General features: G+C 43.6%; 1 protein-coding gene across 1 annotated transcript in view; it reads right to left on the reverse strand.

Annotated features, from left to right (window-relative positions):
- LOC141084777 (uncharacterized) overlaps positions 1–19,006 on the reverse strand; it is a 58,962-nt gene extending 39,956 nt beyond the window's left edge. Inside the window, exons 1-5 of the mRNA XM_073569697.1 lie at positions 18,626–19,006; positions 9,807–10,335; positions 6,774–6,870; positions 4,272–4,373; positions 3,370–3,470 (exon numbers count right to left, since the gene is read on the reverse strand). Of these exons, the coding sequence (XP_073425798.1) occupies positions 3,370–3,470; positions 4,272–4,373; positions 6,774–6,870; positions 9,807–10,335; positions 18,626–18,878 (1,082 nt within the window). The 5' untranslated portion in view covers positions 18,879–19,006. The remainder of the gene's footprint in view (positions 1–3,369; positions 3,471–4,271; positions 4,374–6,773; positions 6,871–9,806; positions 10,336–18,625) is intronic.
- Between the last annotated feature and the right edge of the window lie 662 nt (positions 19,007–19,668).

Below are 19,668 nucleotides of genomic sequence, written 5' to 3' on the forward strand. Positions count from 1 at the left end.
ATTCAGCGGCCGCTGCTGTGTGAGGGAGGAAGCGCTGGCGATGCTGCGGAGGACAGGTGAGAGGAGAGAGGTGGTGTCTTGTGTGTGTATGTATGTGTGTATCAGTGTATGTATGTATGTATGCATGTCTGTGTCTGTGTGTGTGTATATCTGTGTGTATGATGGAGCAGGCAGAGGCAGTGATGGGACATGGGAGTGATGGTCTAGAAGGCAGTGATGGGGTGAAGGAGCAGGCAATGATGGGGGTGATGGAGCAGGCAGTGATGGGGCCGGGTGATGGAGCAGGCAGTGATGGGGTGATGGAGCAGGCAGTGATGGGGTGATGGAGCAGACAATGATGGGGGTGATGGAGAAGGCAGTGATGGGGTGATGGAGCAGGCAATGATGGGGGTGATGGAGCAGGCAGTGATGGGGTGATGGAGCAGACAATGATGGGGGTGATGGAGAAGGCAGTGATGGGGTGATGGAGCAGGCAATGAGGGGAGTGATGGGGGTGATGGAGCAGGCAATGATGGGGTGATGGAGCAGACAATTATGGGAGTGATGGAGCAGGCAGTGATGGGGTGATGGAGCAGACAATGATGGGGGTGATGGAGAAGGCAGTGATGGGGTGATGGAGCAGGCAATGATGGGGGTGATGGAGCAGGCAATGATGGGGTGATGGAGCAGGCAATGATGGGAGTGATGGAGCAGGCAATGATGGGAGTGATGGGGGAAGGCAGTGATGGGGTGATGGAGAACGCAGTGATGGGGTGATGGAGAAGGCAATGATGGGAGTGATGGCGTGATGGAGCAGGCAATGATGGGGGTGATGGAGCAGACAATGATGGGAGTGATGGGGTGATGGAGCAGGCAATGATGGGAGTGATGGGGAGAAAGCAGTGATGGGGTGATGGAGAAGGCAGTGATGGGGAGAAGACAATGATGGGGTGATGGTCGAGAGGGCAATGATGGGGTGGTGGGTGAGAATGCAATGATGGTGGTGGTGGAAATGTGGCAGAACAAGAGGATAAGATTAGATTGTACATCTAAGTGCTACAGTTCGCGCTCTACTGTTATGGCTAAAATGTTAATGATATGGGGGCCCCCACCAGATTTTCTGCCCAGGGGCCCCCACCAACCTTAATCCGGCCCTGTGTACACATACACACACATAGATACACAGTTTATCAGCTGCATCGTGACCCTTTCTGTTTGCATCTGGAATACATATTAGTCATCTGAGTGTGAAAAAACACAACTATTGAGACATACAGAGATACAGAAGTATTCAAAATAAGAGTAAAATGCAAAAATGACATGGAAACAATTATATTTAGCTAATGAAGATCTAAAAAAAGGATGTGCAATGAAACTACACAGTATTCATGCCTACACTGTCAACGGACCATGTCAGACCTATTTACATTTTTCACTCTTTGATTCATTGCAGCCATTTGGTAAATTCAAAAAAGTTTTGGCACACTTATTAAAAAAGAAAAACCAAAATATTACATGGTCATAAGTATTCAGACCCTTTGCTCAGACACTCATATTTAAGTCACATGCTGTCCATTTCCTTGTGATCCTCTTTGAGATGGTTCTACTCCTTCATTGGAGTCCATTTGTGTTTAATTAAGCTGATAGGACTTGATTTGGAAAGACACACAACTGTCTATATAACATACTCAAAAAAGAAAATAAATGATCACAAAAATACAATAGAAATCATATAAATATGCAAAAATATTTATTAGGGTAAATAGCTACAAGGAGGGATAGAGTACCACCTAGTGGCACATGTGGAGATAGGACGCCCAAAGTGACCAATATAGCAATATCATAGCAGCCATATGATTAGATGTAAACATACAAAATAGCTATACATGTATAATATAAAGTACATAAATGTACATACATGATATATTGCACACAGCCCAATTAACCTAATTAGTTATAGAAACACTGCACCCAATGTATTCAAATAGAATTAACAGTAACATGCATAGTACCTAATGGGGAAGCAGGAACCAGTCACAGAGCGTCCACCCCGACGTGCGTTTCGGCGGTATAAGCCTTTCTCAAGGGGTATAGCAGTGAAGGAAGAGGAAGGTTTAAAAAGTCCCAACAGCCAACTGAATTGGCCGCCATTAATCAGCTACCGAGCACCTGGTAAGCAATCACATAACAACATGTGCCGTCATGTATAAACATTGCCACTGGCTAAATGCCACAACCTGCACACCCAAAGTATGCGCAAATATAGGGGCGGGACTAATCATGACATCAACAACACCCCAAGTCACCACCATGGCAACAAAGTAAGCCAAAACAACAAAATCTTGTACCGTGTAATAAGATCAGGGCAGTGGGAATAGGTGTTGAGGAAGAGGGTGCAGTGTTAGGCACAGAGATGTAGCAGTGGTGAAGGGGTTGCAGGAAGAAGGCAATGACACAACAGAGTGTAGTTTCCTTTACCTTTACTTTGCTTTGCAAGTGCAGTCCAGGATCCAGATTACAGATGGAACAGGAGTTGGCCAGCCTGGAAGCAACTTAGGAATCTCTCTATGCAGATGGGTTGTGTAGTCTCCTTTCTAGCGCTTATCTGAGGTACATGCAGTACTGAGTTACACTGAAGTTCCTCTTGCTTGCTCTCTTTTAGAACCCCCTCGTATGGCAGACAGCTGTAGCCTCCTTCTACTGGCTCACACGTTGCTGTTGTGCCTCTGAGTCTTATGTGGGAACAGAGCATTTACAGCTTCCTATTCCTCCGGTTTCTGCTGCAGGAACATCAGTATCCATACAACCTCGGAGACCGGACTCCGGACCATGCGCTACGCTAGAAGTGAGCCTGAACTCTGCTCAATCCTCCAGCTCTTCTCCTCTCGTCCAAACACTTCGCCCTTCTCACACGAACTAAATTCCCCTTCCCGGCCCCCAGAGAGCAGCTCCTCCCCCAGCTTTGGTTCAGAGCTCCCTCTGCTGGCCTGGAGTGGGAACCGAGCTGTGTGTTGAATTTACCTGACAGAGAGATCCTTTATTGCTTCCAAGCATGACTTCACACTCCCTAGGAGGAAGGTAATGCCACTGTGGCGACCATACTCCTGGGGGCACCGCACATGATTTCAAGACATGAAAACTGCAGACTGTACGAGTATCACAGGCAGATGAATATATTAGATTCACATTTATTAGACTTGATAAAACCCGATCGCAGCCATAGCATGATTCAGTTGTGTAAGGCGTAGTAATCGGGTTCCCACAGAAAGTGTGTCTATGTTCCTTCATACAGAGGCATGTGAAGATTTACAAGAAAAATGTTGGATGTCTTAAAGAGGTGTAAAAGACATTATAACATAGGGGCTATGTGCCTTATAAACAGATTATTACCTGGTCACAAAATGCAAAAACTCCTCCCAAACTAAGGATTGTAGCCTAGATACCAAAGTATCCCCAAGGTCTTCGACTGCCTTGGATATCCTGGTTAATTCCTACATTTGAAGACAAGACATGGTTGAGGTTAGTGTGTGGCTTAAGTTTTACACATTTCCTATTTTACAATTCCGTTGTGAAAAATCCATTGCGTGTGTGTACGGGACATGGGAACGTCCCCTGTTGTTTCTGACTACCATGTTTCTGACTACCTGGTTTACGTCGAAAACAGATAATTTCCCTAAAAAAAGAGTTTAAATGTTTTCAGCTAGCATTATTGTGACGAAGTTGAGGTTTGGAGATACTGCATGTATGAATTAGGAAATGTCATAATGATCATCATTATATAATATGTGCACAGATATCATCTAGACTATCCCTTTTATGAGTAGGAGACCATTTGCAGAGATGAAAAGAGCAAGTGCCTAGGGTGGCAGGAAGGGAATGGTGGCATTTTACAGAGAAAATAAACAAGTTATCTGAGCATCTAATGTTTATGATCTTTCCTTAGGACAGGTCATCAATATCAGTTCTGTCGGAAATCAGACACTAGTCAGAAGGCAAAATCGTCAGGTTCATCCAACGTTCATGTAATGTGTATGCACTGTAACACCAGGAGATTTAACAGGCATTTTGTATCATTCCCTCCTTTAATAGCGAAAATTAAATCTGGGACAACTCCCCATTTTAATACCATAACTTACAATTCTCCTGAAATATTTCTGAGATTTCCGGTAAAAAAAATGGCAGATCTCCATTCTCGGGCGGCACTAACCACACATACAGCCAGGCCCAAAAATAATTGGTTTTAAGCAATGCCAAATATGTAGAAGGAGTAAAATACCTAGCACAAATGTTACCTGCAAGACATCAGCGAAATAATACTGAACTTCTAGGCCTGGATATGAATTCCACACAATTTCACTCTGAAGAATTTCAACTAATGTTCTGTACATTGCTTCCTGTAATGGAGAGATTATAGGTTTCATCATTTCACTGAAGTAAATAATAATAATAATGGACTACTTTATTATTTCTATGTACTATCCATACAATAAGGATTGAATGTTATCAGAAAAAAATAATTTTTTTTTTCAGTCACAGTGCCACTCTTGACTATAGGTTGCGTTTGGAATTGCAGTTGAGCCACATTCAAGTCAATGCTGCAATACCAATACAGACTAATATGACTTGCAGCACACTTGAAAATTCATAGTCTCCCTTGGATAAATTTCAGGAGCAGAGTCCCAGCGCTCAGGAATTCTTGTTGGCCAAACACCCATATGAAGAAAAGAAAAAGGCGACAACCTCTGGACGAGAGTTGAAACCTCTAAGGACGATTCCAATCTGCATGTTGTGCCATAAACGTAGGATAAATACAATTTCCAACACTTAGGGTATGTGCATATGCTGCGGATTTGTGTGCGGATCCGCAGCAGTTTTCCATGTGACGTACAGTACCATGTTAGTCTATGTAAAACAAAAACCGCTGTGCACATGCTGCGGAAAATTCAGCGCAGAAACGCAGCGGTTTATTTTCCGCAGCATCTCACTTCTTTGTGCGGATTCCGCAGCGTTTTTACACCTATTCCATTATAGGAATCCGCAGGTGTAAAAACGCAGGAGAATTCCGCACTAAGGGTGTGTGCACACGCTGCGGATTCTGCTGCGGATCCGCAGCGGATTTGGCCCTGCGGATCCGCAGCAGTTCCGCAGACATTGTACAGTACAATGTTAGTCAATGGCATTTCAAATCCGCAGCATGTCAATTCTTTCTGCGGATTCCGCAGCGGATTGACACCTGTTCCATTGTCCAGGCGTCAATCCGCAGGGGAAAATTGCTGGAAAATCCGCAGGAAAACCGCACTTTACCTGCGGTTTTACCTGTAATCCGCGTGGAAAAATCAGCAGGTGAATCCGCAGCGTGTTGACTCAGCCTAAATCCGCAGAAATTCCACAGGAAATGTGCAATAAATCCGCAGGTAAAAGGCAGGTCATTTTATCTGCGAATTCTGCAGATTCTGCATGGAAAAATCCGCACACGAATCCGCAACGTGCGCACATACCCTTACAGCCTCATTTACTCTGAGAACAAGTCCCGGTCGCCTACCGCTGTCAGAGGAGAGATGACGGCGCTTTTGAGTCTCTCTTCTACTCCTATACAACGCTTCTGACTGTGACCTGTGATCAGAGAGTACGGTGAAGGCCCCTTTGTCTGCAATGCTTCCTTCTTGTAAGAGTTTTGAAGTGTCAATTTTATTAGTGCCCAGATCAGAGCCCGGCCCAGTTTGGTGTATGAGAAGATACACATCTTAGTTTCCAGTTCTCATATTATGATAGTAGTCAGTAAATTATAGGGGGCGATCATTAAAGTTTTTACTCCAGAATACTGGCATAAAATGTATTGAAGAGTTGAGAAAAATTTTGCAACTTTTGCCGTTTTCACGCCAGTTTGAATTGGCTCTGCCAAAATGGGCAAAGATGGTGAGGAGGTGTGACTAGACCATTCACCAAAAGTGGAGTAGCATTTCTGGAAAGTTGTAGTCCAACATGTCTGCTTCTTCTCTCTCCTGACATCAGCCATCTATCCTTAGATGGCTCACTGCTCATGTCCAATATTGGGGATCAGTTGACCTAAATCTAATTTGTATGAGGGCGTATACACCTTTGCGCAAAATCTTTTTATTGCTCATTTGCTTGCTACTGTAAATGCAAAGTTAAGCAGCTTTCTAAATAGTCTTCTTTACAAATTCTTGTGGCAGTTCTTTATCTAGCTGAGTGATTTGGAAAATTGTTACAAATCCATCAGAGATCCAACTCCTCATTTTCTCTCTTTCTCGCTCTCCTTTCACTCCCTGTTAAGTATAACAGCAGAAGAGCGAGAGTTGTAAAAATATCTGCAATAGGCAGAGGAAAAAGTATCTAAAGTCTTATGGAGTGCAGAGAAAACAGACTCAGGCTGCAAACAAGGAAAGGACATAAAGAGAAACTAGGAGCAGGATAGAAGCGGTACTGATTCATGATGCAAGTGAAAACAGCAGCACTCTGCAAACATAAACCTCACATACAGCCTATATTACCGGGAGGGACACTTCTACCAGAGAACAATCTCAATCATGAATCAGGCTGTAAACTTCATAATGGGAGGTTTGAAAATGAATGATAAAAATTAGTTTGCAGCCTCAAAGTTAATGCAATTGTATTAATTAAAAGTGTCCACTAAAAAATGTAAAAATCGTTTTTTTTCAATGGCAAAGTCTTTAAGGGTGTAATGTAGCAGGCAACATAAAGTCAATTGTGAAGGCTGTCCCGCAAATATCCCACCCATTGAAGTTTGTGAACGTAATGCTAAATTAACTTACACGTCCAGTAGCAGCTATCTTGTCCCCACTCTTGTAGAACCAGTTTCCAAACAGCATATGATCGAAATCTTCTGATCCAACCCGGCATTTGCACAGCCTGTATGTGGATGCAGGCATTATTACATCATATATAAAACAGCAATACAAAGTATTCAATTTTTCTGATAGAGTCTACAGACAAAGTAAGGGGCTATTGTCACTCGCAGGCATAGAGGGAGCTCAGGGCATTAGCACTCAACAAATCCAGGGAGGTACTTGGGTCTACTGAGCCTGTGAGGCCAACTCGGGCATACATTTCCATTAGCAACGACTGATATATATATACATTATATATATATATATATATATATATATATATAGCTGATGAGATCACTGCACGTATGGAGCATGTTTCCCAAAGGGAGGTCGGACATGGTGGGAATGTCCCTTCTGGTCTATTTGCTAGGGGGTTATGATATACATGTGCTGCGTGTGGCACACCATAAAAGGTGGCCAGTAGGGTAAAAAAAGTAATTAATGTGTGAGTCTGTGGGAGACATAAGCAGATTTATATCAGAAAAATAGAGCTCCAGCTGTGATCAAGGTACAAAAAATTAACAAGAAAGTAAGACTAATGTATCACATCATGAATGCTGTATTACTGGCACAGTTCTTTGGTATTCGTCTCTTGGAAAGAATTCCATGTTTTTTAAATGTTTCCATGCAATAATGTAAATTTATAAGACGGGGAAATTCCCGACTCTACAGAGACGTTGGGAAACTCCAAAGCATGAAAAAGTTTCATTTTCTGTTTGTACAGAGAAGATGCTCGTATACTCAGGCATTCCCTTTGTGATATTACGGTATCACATGTGTGCTGGATGAGTATACATGTTATCCTAGTCTTGATCTGTGAATAACTCCTGGCTAGTAATTTTGGCAAAGAATAAAAAAAAATTGTTAACAGGGTTATATTCCAAATTTTGGACCATTGTCTTCCACAGTCTCTATGCATCACAGTACATAGCTGATTGTAGACTGAGTTACCAGTGAATCCATCAGCGAGCTTGTCCGGCGGTAAGGCCTTTAACTCTTCTCATTGTAAGGTAAGTAAAGGGGTTGTCCGGGACTTTAGCACTGATCGCTTATCCTTACGATAGATCATCAATGTCTGACCAGTGGGGTTGCGACACCTGGCACCATTGATGATCAGCTGTTCCCACTGCTGGCATTGAATCAACAGAAGGTGGATGTGCAGTACCCAACTGCAGCCACTATGTGCAGATGAAGGAACTGTGCTGTGCAACTCCACAACTAAGCAGTTCTGGCCAGCACCTGATCGGCGGGGGGTGTCCACTCCCACCTATCAATAACCTATCCTAAGGATACGAAGTAATAAAAAAAAAGGGAGGGTAAGAAAGGGGAAAACTTCCAGCACTGTAGAAAATGGTAAAATAAAAAATTAAAAAGTTTAAGAGCAATAAAATTGTGGAAAACTGGGAGATGAGGGAGGTGTTAAGGAAGGATAGTAGAATCGCATATGAACCATGCGTGCTTCAGACTGACATTAGTCCCTATTTGACCTATGAATAAAGACTCATGTCAGTCTGAAACGCGTAAGGTGAGGTCCATATGCACTTCTACCCCTTCTCTAACTTCCCCCATTTTACCCCCTTTTTCCATGATTTTATTAATCTCATACTTTTTAATGGAGTAAGTTCCTAAATAAACACAATTTTTATTTTATCATTTTCTACAGTGCCTTAAGTTTTCTCCTTTCCTCCCCTCCCTTTTTATATTACTTCGTTGATTGCTCAGTGTTAACAGTCTGGAGGATTCCTTGCACAGTTCCCCTTGATTTATGCAGAATTGATGGCAGTGAAGCAGAAAGCTGAAACATTTTTAGAGATCAACTCAAAGTTCAACTTTCACAGTTCAGGAAAAGAAATATAAAGCTTACAGAGCCAGCTGTCAGACGAGCTCACTGACAGATTCACTGTTGCCTCACTCTGTAATCTGCTACATATCCAGTGATACACAGAGACTATAGAATCCAAAAATATTCAAAAATTAGTAAATAAAAAAAAACCCTATTGCAAAATTGCTTTTTAGCCAAAATTACAAACATTTAGATAAAAAGAAAAAAATGTCCCAAGATTTCCATGCAGGGAAAATGAGGGAAAATGACATATGACAATATTCCAGACTACTGGGGTCTCATAAGATTGAGGATGTGATTGACGTTCCCATCAGTGTGAAGGTGAGCATCTAGTGACGGCTTATAACTTACTTTGTCACTGATTTTTACAGTGGTTAACATAGTTCAGAATTTGAGAATAAAGACGTTAATAAAGGGTAAACTCAGTTTTTGTCATATGAGCGAGAATTTGTGTTTTATACGTAGGGGACTGACCGTTGGACCCCCAACAATACAGAGTACTGGGACTCTGAAGTGCCCAGTGTGAATGGGTCAGTGGTCAATCATAAACACTGCTGCTCTATTCACTCACAATGGCAGAGCGAAAGATTAACGAAAACTGACCTTGGCTAGTCTTCGACAATCCCAGTAGAATTAACGGAGTGTCAGTGAACATGATTGACCTCCTCTCCATTCAGCTGGATCCCAGTACTTGAGATCATTGGGAACTCCAGCGATTGGAAATTTATCCTCTTTCCTGCTGATAGGGAATAACTTTTGAACTTGAGAATGCAACTTTAAGTTACAACAGCCATAGCTTCTTACCAGCTGCTGGAACCCGACTGGGAAGCAGCTCTGTCAGGACTAAAAGAAGAGGAAAAGTAAGAAATCTCCAGCCTCTGCTCTGCTCACCACAGCTTTTCTCCACCGCTATAACGTGACAGCTTTTTTGGAGATGTAAATAGGAGTAATGTGTGTATTTGTGATGTGTAACGTGTACATAAATGTGTGTAGGAAATAGCATTTCTTGCACTGTTTTTGGAAGAAAGCAGGCAAGTTTTTCGAATTCCAGACTCACCCTTCAACATGGCTTATTAAAATACTTATCAAATCTGTATTACCAATATATACTGCACCTTCTATGCTCCTTATGAGCCCATTTGAACAGCAGCACGTGATCTTCATATTTTAGTTTCTTATCGACCAAAGATGTGAGTTGTTTAAATAACTCAATGTGTAGACACTTCAGGTGCAAGGCGGTCAGGACCTCTGGAAAATGTTCAAGTCTCAATATAACCTCTGAGAGATTCTTTTCAAGTTCCTCCAGATATTGGCCCAGGCCACTTTCGAGGTCCAGTTTTGCGTTGTGTTTCTTAACATAATTTTCAAACAGACTCTCTATGTGATTGACCCACATTTGTGGGCTCCAGTCAGGACCTTTGTTGCATTGTTGCTGCTTTGCCCATTGAATACATTGAGAGATGGACTGAAGAGTCACAGTCTGATCGGAATCACCATCGAGGGCCAGAGTCAAGCATCTCCACATCTCCTGGGCTACGGCCTCATACAGCTGACTGCCATCACATTTTCCATTTTGTTCTACATCATGGATGAATAAACAGGCGTCATAGTATTCTTGTTTGCCGATCAGACTTTTCAAATGTTCTGTAAGATACAATCAATGAGAGACGACTTACCCCCCGCAATGTATATCTTGCCACCTACACATGGTGATGACCACCAGAACTAGAATTTTGCGGAATTTTTTTCATAATATAGCGACGGCGCTTTTTATCATAATAAAATTCGGACGTGGTACCTGTCTTCCTTCTCTTTCATCCATCCTGGATATTGATATGTAAGATGGTGATATGTGGAGCTGCTTGGTGTGTGTGTCGTAACCATGGTTACAAGCGCCATATTTGGGAATGACCTTTGATGCATGTATTATTGGCCTGACTTGTCACATGTGTGTGGTTCACAATTCCATTGGTGGACTCTATCTTAAATACCCCTCATTTCCTCTTTCCCATCACCCCTTGAGAAAGGCCATTTGACGAAACGTGCGTTGGGGGGGTTATACCCGGGTGGACCTCTACATACTATTCCAACAGGTAAAGATGTCTGTAAGAGTTACTGTATTGCAGTGCTAACTTTTATATCAGTGTATCCTGTTTGGTTTTTATATGCAATACGCATTGTTTGGGGATAGGTGTCATATATTCAATGTTACCATCATAATCATGTTTAAGTCACCTGTGCCCTCCCTTTGTTGTCCATTTGCCCAGTGTATGCCCCACTTGGTTGCCCTCGTGCTACCATGGTCATATTTGACTTAATCCCCTTTTCCATATATCCTGGTGATATTATAATAAAGATTGAATTTTTTATCTTTTGAATTAACTCAGTCTTCTGGACTTTTTTGATCGTTTGTTTTTTCTGTGTTCATGTGTAGAAAATCAGCTGTAGAAAGTGCATGGGAATATAATTTGTATATTTGTGTTTTTTTTAAATATAGTTAACTGGCAACTTATTTCCAGGAAATTAATTATATAAAGTGCAGTGGAGTATGTGACAGGGCAAAATGGTCTATCTATTTATACAATTGCCCTGTAATGTTTTCATTTCCTGTTCTGTCCAGACGTCACCACATCCCAGAATTCCAAGCAGAGGAAGTTGACCGACCGCCATATTGGACACCCAAGTGATGGGTGTCTCAATATGGAAACTGCTGCTGGTACCAACCTATTGCGCGGTACCACTAGCGAACACCGTCGCACCACACACACACACTCTATACGCTGTATGCACCACACACACATTCACTCACATTCACACTCTCACAGTCACACACACTTACATTCACACTCACTCAGACTTACACACACTCACATACTCACACTCACGCAGCCTCTTGCGCGGTACCACCAGCGGAACACCGTCGCGAACACGCTGCCACCAGGATCAGCCGAATGATTCACTGACTACCGCCATCTTTGTACCTGAGTTTTAATGTGACTGCCGCTATCTGTCTGTACAAAGATGGCGTCTGTCTGATTTAATGTGCCTGCGCGAATTCCACGCAAGTGCAGTGAATCATTCGGCTGATCCCGGCGGCAGATGCGCGACGTGTCTACAGGCAGAGGAAGCCGGTCACATTAAAGGGGTTTTCCATTGAACAAAAAGCAAAGTCTTCTTCATCTAGTTCATTTTAAAAATTGTCTGTGTCTGACCGTGTACGGAGCATACCACATCTCCTGGGCAGGGGAGGAAGCAAAAGACAATACTGACATTACAGCAGGGGATCACAGAGGATTCATTTTGTGAGGTAAAATATTTCACTGACTGTTTTTAAAAAATATTTTACCTCACAAAATGTATCCTCTGCGATCTCCTGCTGTATTGTCAGTATTGTCTTTTGCTTCCTCCCCTGCCTAGGAGCTGTGGTAGAGACAGGTCAAGGAAGACAGCACAGATGGGAGAAGTCAGCACATGGGGAAAGAGAGAGTGGATAGGTGGGTGAGCACATGGGGGGGAGAGATTCTCAATGCTGCAAAGCCTGCCCCCATCGTGACATTACTGCCCTCCCAATGCGATAGCATCAGGCCTCCATCTAGTCTATTTATATAATTGTCTTCTAATGTTTTCATTTCTAGTTCTGTCCAGATGTCACCGTATCCCAGAATTCCAAGTGGAGGAAGTTCACCGACCGCCATATTGGGACATCCAAGTGATGGTGTCTCAATATGGAAACTGCTGCTGGTACCAACTTATTGCGCGGTACCACCAGCGAACACCGTCGCACCACACACACACACACTCTATATGCTGTACGCACCACACACACTCACACACATTCACATTCACACACTCAGTCACACACTCAGTCACACTCACACACACATACTCACACACTCACGCAGCCTCTTGCGTGGTACCACCACCGGAACACCGTCGTACTGCGCCTGCCCATTCTGCAAATTCAGCGCACCGCTCTGGGTCATCCTCGTTGAGATGCTGAAGCAGCTGGATTTTGTAAGGATGCCATTTGTGAGTAGAGTAGCTAATATCCGCCGAAGGGATGTTCGACTGATGCCAGATCAGCGCACTGAATTTGCAGAATGGGCAAAACAAAAATTGGAACAGGACCCTCAGTTTACACAGAACATTATGTTCAATGATGAGGCAAACTTTTTTGGGTGGGCCATTTATATGGATACACCTAAATAAAATAGGAATGGTGACAGTTTTCTTGTGTAGGGTGTCTTGCATTGAAATCTGCTGCAATGACCCGGGTACTGCATTCACCAGACATCAACACAATTTCTATCCATTCCTCACGTCTTAACCTCTGCGACATGTCAATGGCTGTAAACAAAGATAAACTTGTAAATAACTCATGAAAGAATAAAGTTACATTAAAACCAAGCACACCATTGTTTTTCTTGTGAAATTCTCAATAAGTTTGATGTGTCACATGACCCTCTTCCCATTGGAAAAAATAAAGTTGGATCCAAAATGGCCGACTTCAAAATGTCCGCCATGGTCACCACCCATCTTGAAAAGTTTTTCCCCTTCCATATACTAATGTGCCACAAACAGGGAGTTGATATCACCAACCATTCCCATTTTATTTAGGTGTATCCATATAAATGGCCCACCCTGTATTTCTATGCAGTGGAGATATTGAAAAATACTTGCCAAAGAGATTAGCCACCTAATAATTGATAAATATTAAAAAAAAATGTTTTCACTTCTGTGATGGATGCTCCAGGAGGAAATTATTTTGGGGAATCATTCTATAGGAAATATCCTTAGCTGCAAGTGAAATGCATCCAAAAATTCTGTCTTTTGCTGGACCTATCAGGCCAATTACTGTGCCACAACTTGAGGGCAAGACCAACCCTTGGAGTGTAAAAAGCAAAGTCTTCTTCAGCCCTTTAAAAGGGTTGTCACCTTTCAGAAAATACCAGTCCCTTGAGACAGTTTGATATGTAAAAACTAAAAGCGCTTTACTCACCTTCCCCACATCCATCCTGAGCCACTTTAGAATTTACAAGAGATAACTTGCTGACCTAGCCATCAGACACCCAGGGAACCCAAGAATGGGGCACTACAGCCCCATCCTGCATGTAGCGGGATCTACTCCGCTCATCATCTATGGGACTGATGGAAATAGCCCGAGTGTTGTGCTAGGCAGTCCCATAGACAGTGACAGGAGCTGAACCTATAGATTGGCATCTACACTCCATTCACAATGGGGCTGCAGAGTCCTGTTCTCGAAGTTCCAGAACCTCATACTCGGGATCACTGTGTGGACAGGTGGTCAAAAACCCTTGAGTGACTGCAAAATAACTGAAGCAAGATTTGGTAGTAGCAGGCACTGAGGTCTCCATTTGCCCATAAAGGAGAATATTAGACTCTCAATATCTCCATGACTAAACTGCAAGACATACAGTTCTACTGAACTAAAAGGACAAGAAAAGTTGGCTTCAAAGGCATATAAATAACCCACAGAGGTTTGGGGATTCTTTGCCCTAGAGCAATGAAACAAAACTGGAACTTTTCAGGCCTATGGTGAAAAGAACAGCCTACTCACAGTGAATCAGGCTGGGGTCTTAATGACGTCTGCAGTGTAGCATGGCAGTGGCTCGGTGATGCCTACAGTGAAGCATTGTGATGGCTCTACGGCTACTTTGCTTTCTCTGGCACTGTAAACCTGCAGCATTCTGGTGGTCAAGATGGATTCAATTAAGTATCAGAAAATTCTAGAATAAAATGTCATGTCTTCTGGACAATGATTTTAAGTATACCTTAAAGTCCACTAATTTTTGGTTTCAAAAGAAGTCCTACAAGGTTCTGTAGTGGCCATCACAGTTGCCAAACTTGAAATTTATCGAAAATCTTTAGTGGGATGTGAAGAAGGTGGTTGTAGCAGCAAACCTTAGAATATTTAGTAACCTGGAGGTCATTGCCGATGAGGAAACAGGTTTCTGGCTATGAGGGACATTTGTAGCAGGTCATAATAACAGCCAGAAAGTGATGTACTAAGTAGTAAAGACGCTTAACATGAAGTGGTTGAATAATTCTGAGACTGTAGTAGTCAGTAAAAGTGTCATTTTTGTAATTAATTTGGAGAAGCCACTTGTTATATGAGTTGTGTTGCGCTATTTACATTGTTCTTGAGATGGATTTGTTTATTGTAAACAGCAGAAAGTTTGTACATTATGCTAATAAATTGAATTTGAACTTGGGGATAAATAATTTTTATTGCAATAATAGTTACTACTACTGATATTGCTGACTGTTACCTTTGATACTTGATCTGGCTTGTTAATCATTATCCTTTTTCCTGTCTGTCATAAGTTATTAGTTAGAATGATCAAAGGCAAGGGGCATTGGATCACTTGCGGCATCCTCCGCTGTAAACAGGTAATGGAAGCAGATTATCTGATGAAGAGCAGACATAGAGTGTGTACACAGACTAATATGCAAATTGCCTCTTCAGAGAAAAAGAGGACTTGAACTCTATAGCGCCACCTGTTGGTAGTAGCGATCCTACAACTCACAATCAGCCCTTTAACGAGTCTTGTAATATGACTTAGGGTAAAAGCTTAGGAAAAGATTTATCCTAAGTCATATTACAAGACTCGTTAAAGGGTTGACTGTGACTTGTAGGATCGCTACTACCAACAGGTGGCGCTATAGAGTTCAAGTCCTCTTTTTCTCTGAAGAGGCAATTTGCATATTATTTTCCCAGAGGAGCATTGCACGGCAAATAAGCCTCCTTACCTTGACAAGCCAGAGCTGGTATATCACTCTCCACAAGGAGAAACCTTACCCCCTAGACCTCAGGCCAGAGCCTCTCACCTAGTCAAATCAGTTCTCATACTTTGCACTGACGAGAGCCAATAGCTCGAAACACCGTGTCTGCAAACTGAGATTCTGATTTGGCTGTTATCCTAAGTCCTAAGCTCTGCTGCATCAGCCATTGCAGTTCCAGCTGTGTTACATAAGCCATTGCAGTTCCACCCCTACTACATCAGCCGTCACAGTTCCAGCTTTGGCAATCAATTATCAGTAATCTGGCTCTGCTACATCAGCCAACACAGTTACAGCTCTGCTACATAAGCCATTGCAGTTACAGCTATGATACATCAGCCATCTCAGTTACAATCTGTTACATCAGCCATCGCAGTTCCAGCTCTGCTATATCAGCCATCGCATTTTCAGCTCTGCTACATCAGCCATCGCAGTTCCAGCTCTGCTTCATCAGCCATCGCAGTTCCAGCTCTGCTGCACCAACCATCGCAGTTCCAGCTCTGCTACATCAGCCATCGCAGTTCCAGTTGTGCTACATCAGCCATCGCAGTTCCAGTTGTGCTACATCAGCCATTGCAGTTCCAGATGTGCTACATCAGCCATCGCAGTTCCAGCTCTGCTACATCAGCCATCGCAGTTCCAGCTCTGCTACACCAACCATCGCAGTTCCAGCTCTGCTACATCAGCCATCGCAGTTCCAGTTGTGCTACATCAGCCATCGCAGTTCCAGCTGTGCTACATCAGCCATCGCAGTTCCAGCTCTGCTACACCAACCATCATAGTTCCAGCTCTGCTACACCAACCATCGCAGTTCCAGCTCTGCTACATCAGCCATCGCAGTTCCAGTTGTGCTACATCAGCCATCGCAGTTCCAGCTGTGCTACATCAGCCATCGCAGTTCCAGCTCTGCTACACCAACCATCATAGTTCCAGCTCTGCTACATCAGCCATCGCAGTTCCAGCTCTGCTACATCAGCCATCGCAGTTCCAGCTCTGCTACACCAACCATCGCCGTTCCAGCTCTGCTACATCAGCCATCGCAGTTCCAGCTCTGCTGCACCAACCATCGCAGTTCCAGCTCTGCTACATCAGCCATCGCAGTTCCAGTTGTGCTACATCAGCCATCGCAGTTCCAGCTGTGCTACATCAGCCATCGCAGTTCCAGCTCTGCTACACCAACCATCATAGTTCCAGCTCTGTTACATCAGCCATCGCAGTTCCAGCTCTGCTATATCAGCCATCGCATTTTCAGCTCTGCTACATCAGCCATCGCAGTTCCAGCTCTGCTACATCAGCCATCGCAGTTCCAGCTCTGCTGCACCAACCATCGCAGTTCCAGCTCTGCTACATCAGCCATCGCAGTTCCAGTTGTGCTACATCAGCCATCGCAGTTCCAGTTGTGCTACATCAGCCATTGCAGTTCCAGATGTGCTACATCAGCCATCGCAGTTCCAGCTCTGCTACATCAGCCATCGCAGTTCCAGCTCTGCTACACCAACCATCGCAGTTCCAGCTCTGCTACATCAGCCATCGCAGTTCCAGTTGTGCTACATCAGCCATCGCAGTTCCAGCTCTGCTACACCAACCATCATAGTTCCAGCTCTGCTACACCAACCATCGCAGTTCCAGCTCTGCTACATCAGCCATCGCAGTTCCAGTTGTGCTACATCAGCCATCGCAGTTCCAGCTGTGCTACATCAGCCATCGCAGTTCCAGCTCTGCTACACCAACCATCATAGTTCCAGCTCTGCTACATCAGCCATCGCAGTTCCAGCTCTGCTACATCAGCCATCGCAGTTCCAGCTCTGCTACACCAACCATCACCGTTCCAGCTCTGCTACATCAGCCATCGCAGTTCCAGTTGTGCTACATCAGCCATCACAGTTCCTGTTCTGCTATATTGCCATCACCGTTCCAGCTCTGCTAATCAGTTATCAGTAATCTGGCTCTGCTGCATCTTTTCATCACCTCTACAATCTGCACCATACTCATTACCATTTTCAGTAAATCCACAGGTAAAACGCAGGCGAAATCCGCACGAAATTCACAGGAAATCCGCAGGAAATCCACAGGTAAAACGCAGACATTGTGATCTGCGGATTCTGCAGATTCTGCATGGAAAAATCCGCAGATGAATCCGCAACATGTCCACATACCCTTAGAGTTTTCTGTAAATGTTTAATTGACTTTAAAAAACAAAAAGTTCTGCAACTTTCTTCATTGTTTCAGTCAGTGAATGAAACACTAAGGCCGGGGTCACACTAACCGACGCAAAATACGGTCAGTAGTTTACATGCGTAATACGGATGAATGGCCCCTAAACTGCTCCGTATGTCATCCGTAATCAAGGTGTGGTCGCGTATTTTGCGCATGTCAGCATCCGTATGTAATCCGTATGGCATCCGTATGGCGAGATTTTCTCGCAGGCTTGCAAAATGGACATATAATGGAGCCCTATGACAGGGTTTCTAACAGAAACCAAAGAATAGATATAGACACATAGAATGCATATATATATATTTATATGTATGTATTCTATGTGTATATATATCTATTCTTTCATTTCTTTATTAAACCTGTCAGTGTGAGTTTACTGTATAGCGCACTGAATTGCCGGCTTTGCTAAAAGACACCGGGTGCGTATTTCTCGCAGGTCACATGTGTGGTCCGTGTGTAATCCGTATTTTTTGCGCACCCAAAGACTTGCATTGGCGTATTACGGGCGTAGTACGCTGACATTCGCAGCATGCTGCGATTGGCACGGACTGTAGAATACGGATGAGAAATATACGGCTGGTGCGAGGGACCCCATAGAGAATCATTGGTCCGTGTCTAATGCGTGCTTTTAGCGCCTCTCACTCGGCCGTATTCCTCGCCAGTGTGACCCCGGCCTAAGGCTCTGAGTGGAGAAGTGGCTACTTCTCTGTGAGCAACAATGTATCAGTCCTGGCTGTTTAGCTCACAGAGCATTGTCTAGGCTGGATACAATTGTAAGGATCCCTCAGATGTGTGATCAGAACTAGATCTATAGGGGTTTGCAGCCTGTTTTCTCATTCACTGACAGCAAGCTGAGATTTTCAAAATGGTTATTGGATTACAAAGTTTAACACAGATGATTAAAAAATAGACTTACCTTTTGATTTGCAATTTCCCGGAGGTTCAGAAACAAGATTCACTTTGTTTCTCAATTTGACATAATTAGGGACGGGGACGTCAAATCTGAAACTTTCTTTAAATTTCTTCAGGCAAGGATTTTCCTTGTGCTGGCCTTTTTGAGGCAGTAGGGGGCCATTTTCAGGGTGAGATGCGTGAATCTTCTTGAGCTTACTCAGTACTCTCTTGATTGGGTTTTTCTTCTTGCCCATCTGCATATTTGGATGAGGCATTTTTGATTTCCTGTGCAGACTGAAGCTGTGTCCTTGTGCCTGCCAGTTGCCAGTCTGCTCGCCCGCAGGGTCTGCTCCTCCTCTATTTACTTCTCCAACATACTAGGTAATCCCGAAATGAATTAACCACGCCTAGGAAATTTATAGTCTGTGACAACGGTTTTGACCACAAGGCAGAAAACTAAAAGGCTAAATAAAGATGAACTTCCCACCTTGGTTTCAGTTCTTCCCCTAATGAAATACAACATGAAAATGTAATATTATTGACCATTTTATGACATACTGTATATACCATGCTGGGCTGTATTATACCTTATTGGGCTGTTTTATACCATTCTGGGGGGCTATATACCATGCTGGGCTGTGTTATACCATGCTGGGCTGTGTTATACCATGCTGGGCTGTATTATACCATTCTGAGGGGGGGCGATATACCATGCTGGGCTGTATTGTACCATGCTGGGCTGTATTATACCATGCCGGGCTGTATTATACCATTCTGGGGGGGCTATATGCCATGCTGGGCTGTATTATACCTTGCTGGGCTGTATTATACCATTCTGGGGGGGATATATACCATGCTAGGCTGTGTTATACCATGCTGGGCTGTATTATACCGTGCTGTGCTGTATTATACAATTCTGGGGGGGCGATATACCATGCTGGGCTGTATTGTACCATGCTGGGCTGTATTATACCATGCCGGGCTATATTATACCATTCTGGGGGGCTATATACCATGCCGGGCTGTATTATACCATTCTGGGGGGGCTACATACCATGCTGGGCT

This window comes from Dendrobates tinctorius, unplaced genomic scaffold (assembly GCF_039654945.1).
Source record: "Dendrobates tinctorius isolate UK_male_01 unplaced genomic scaffold, ASM3965494v1 ptg000006l, whole genome shotgun sequence".
Lineage (NCBI taxonomy): Eukaryota > Metazoa > Chordata > Amphibia > Anura > Dendrobatidae > Dendrobates > Dendrobates tinctorius.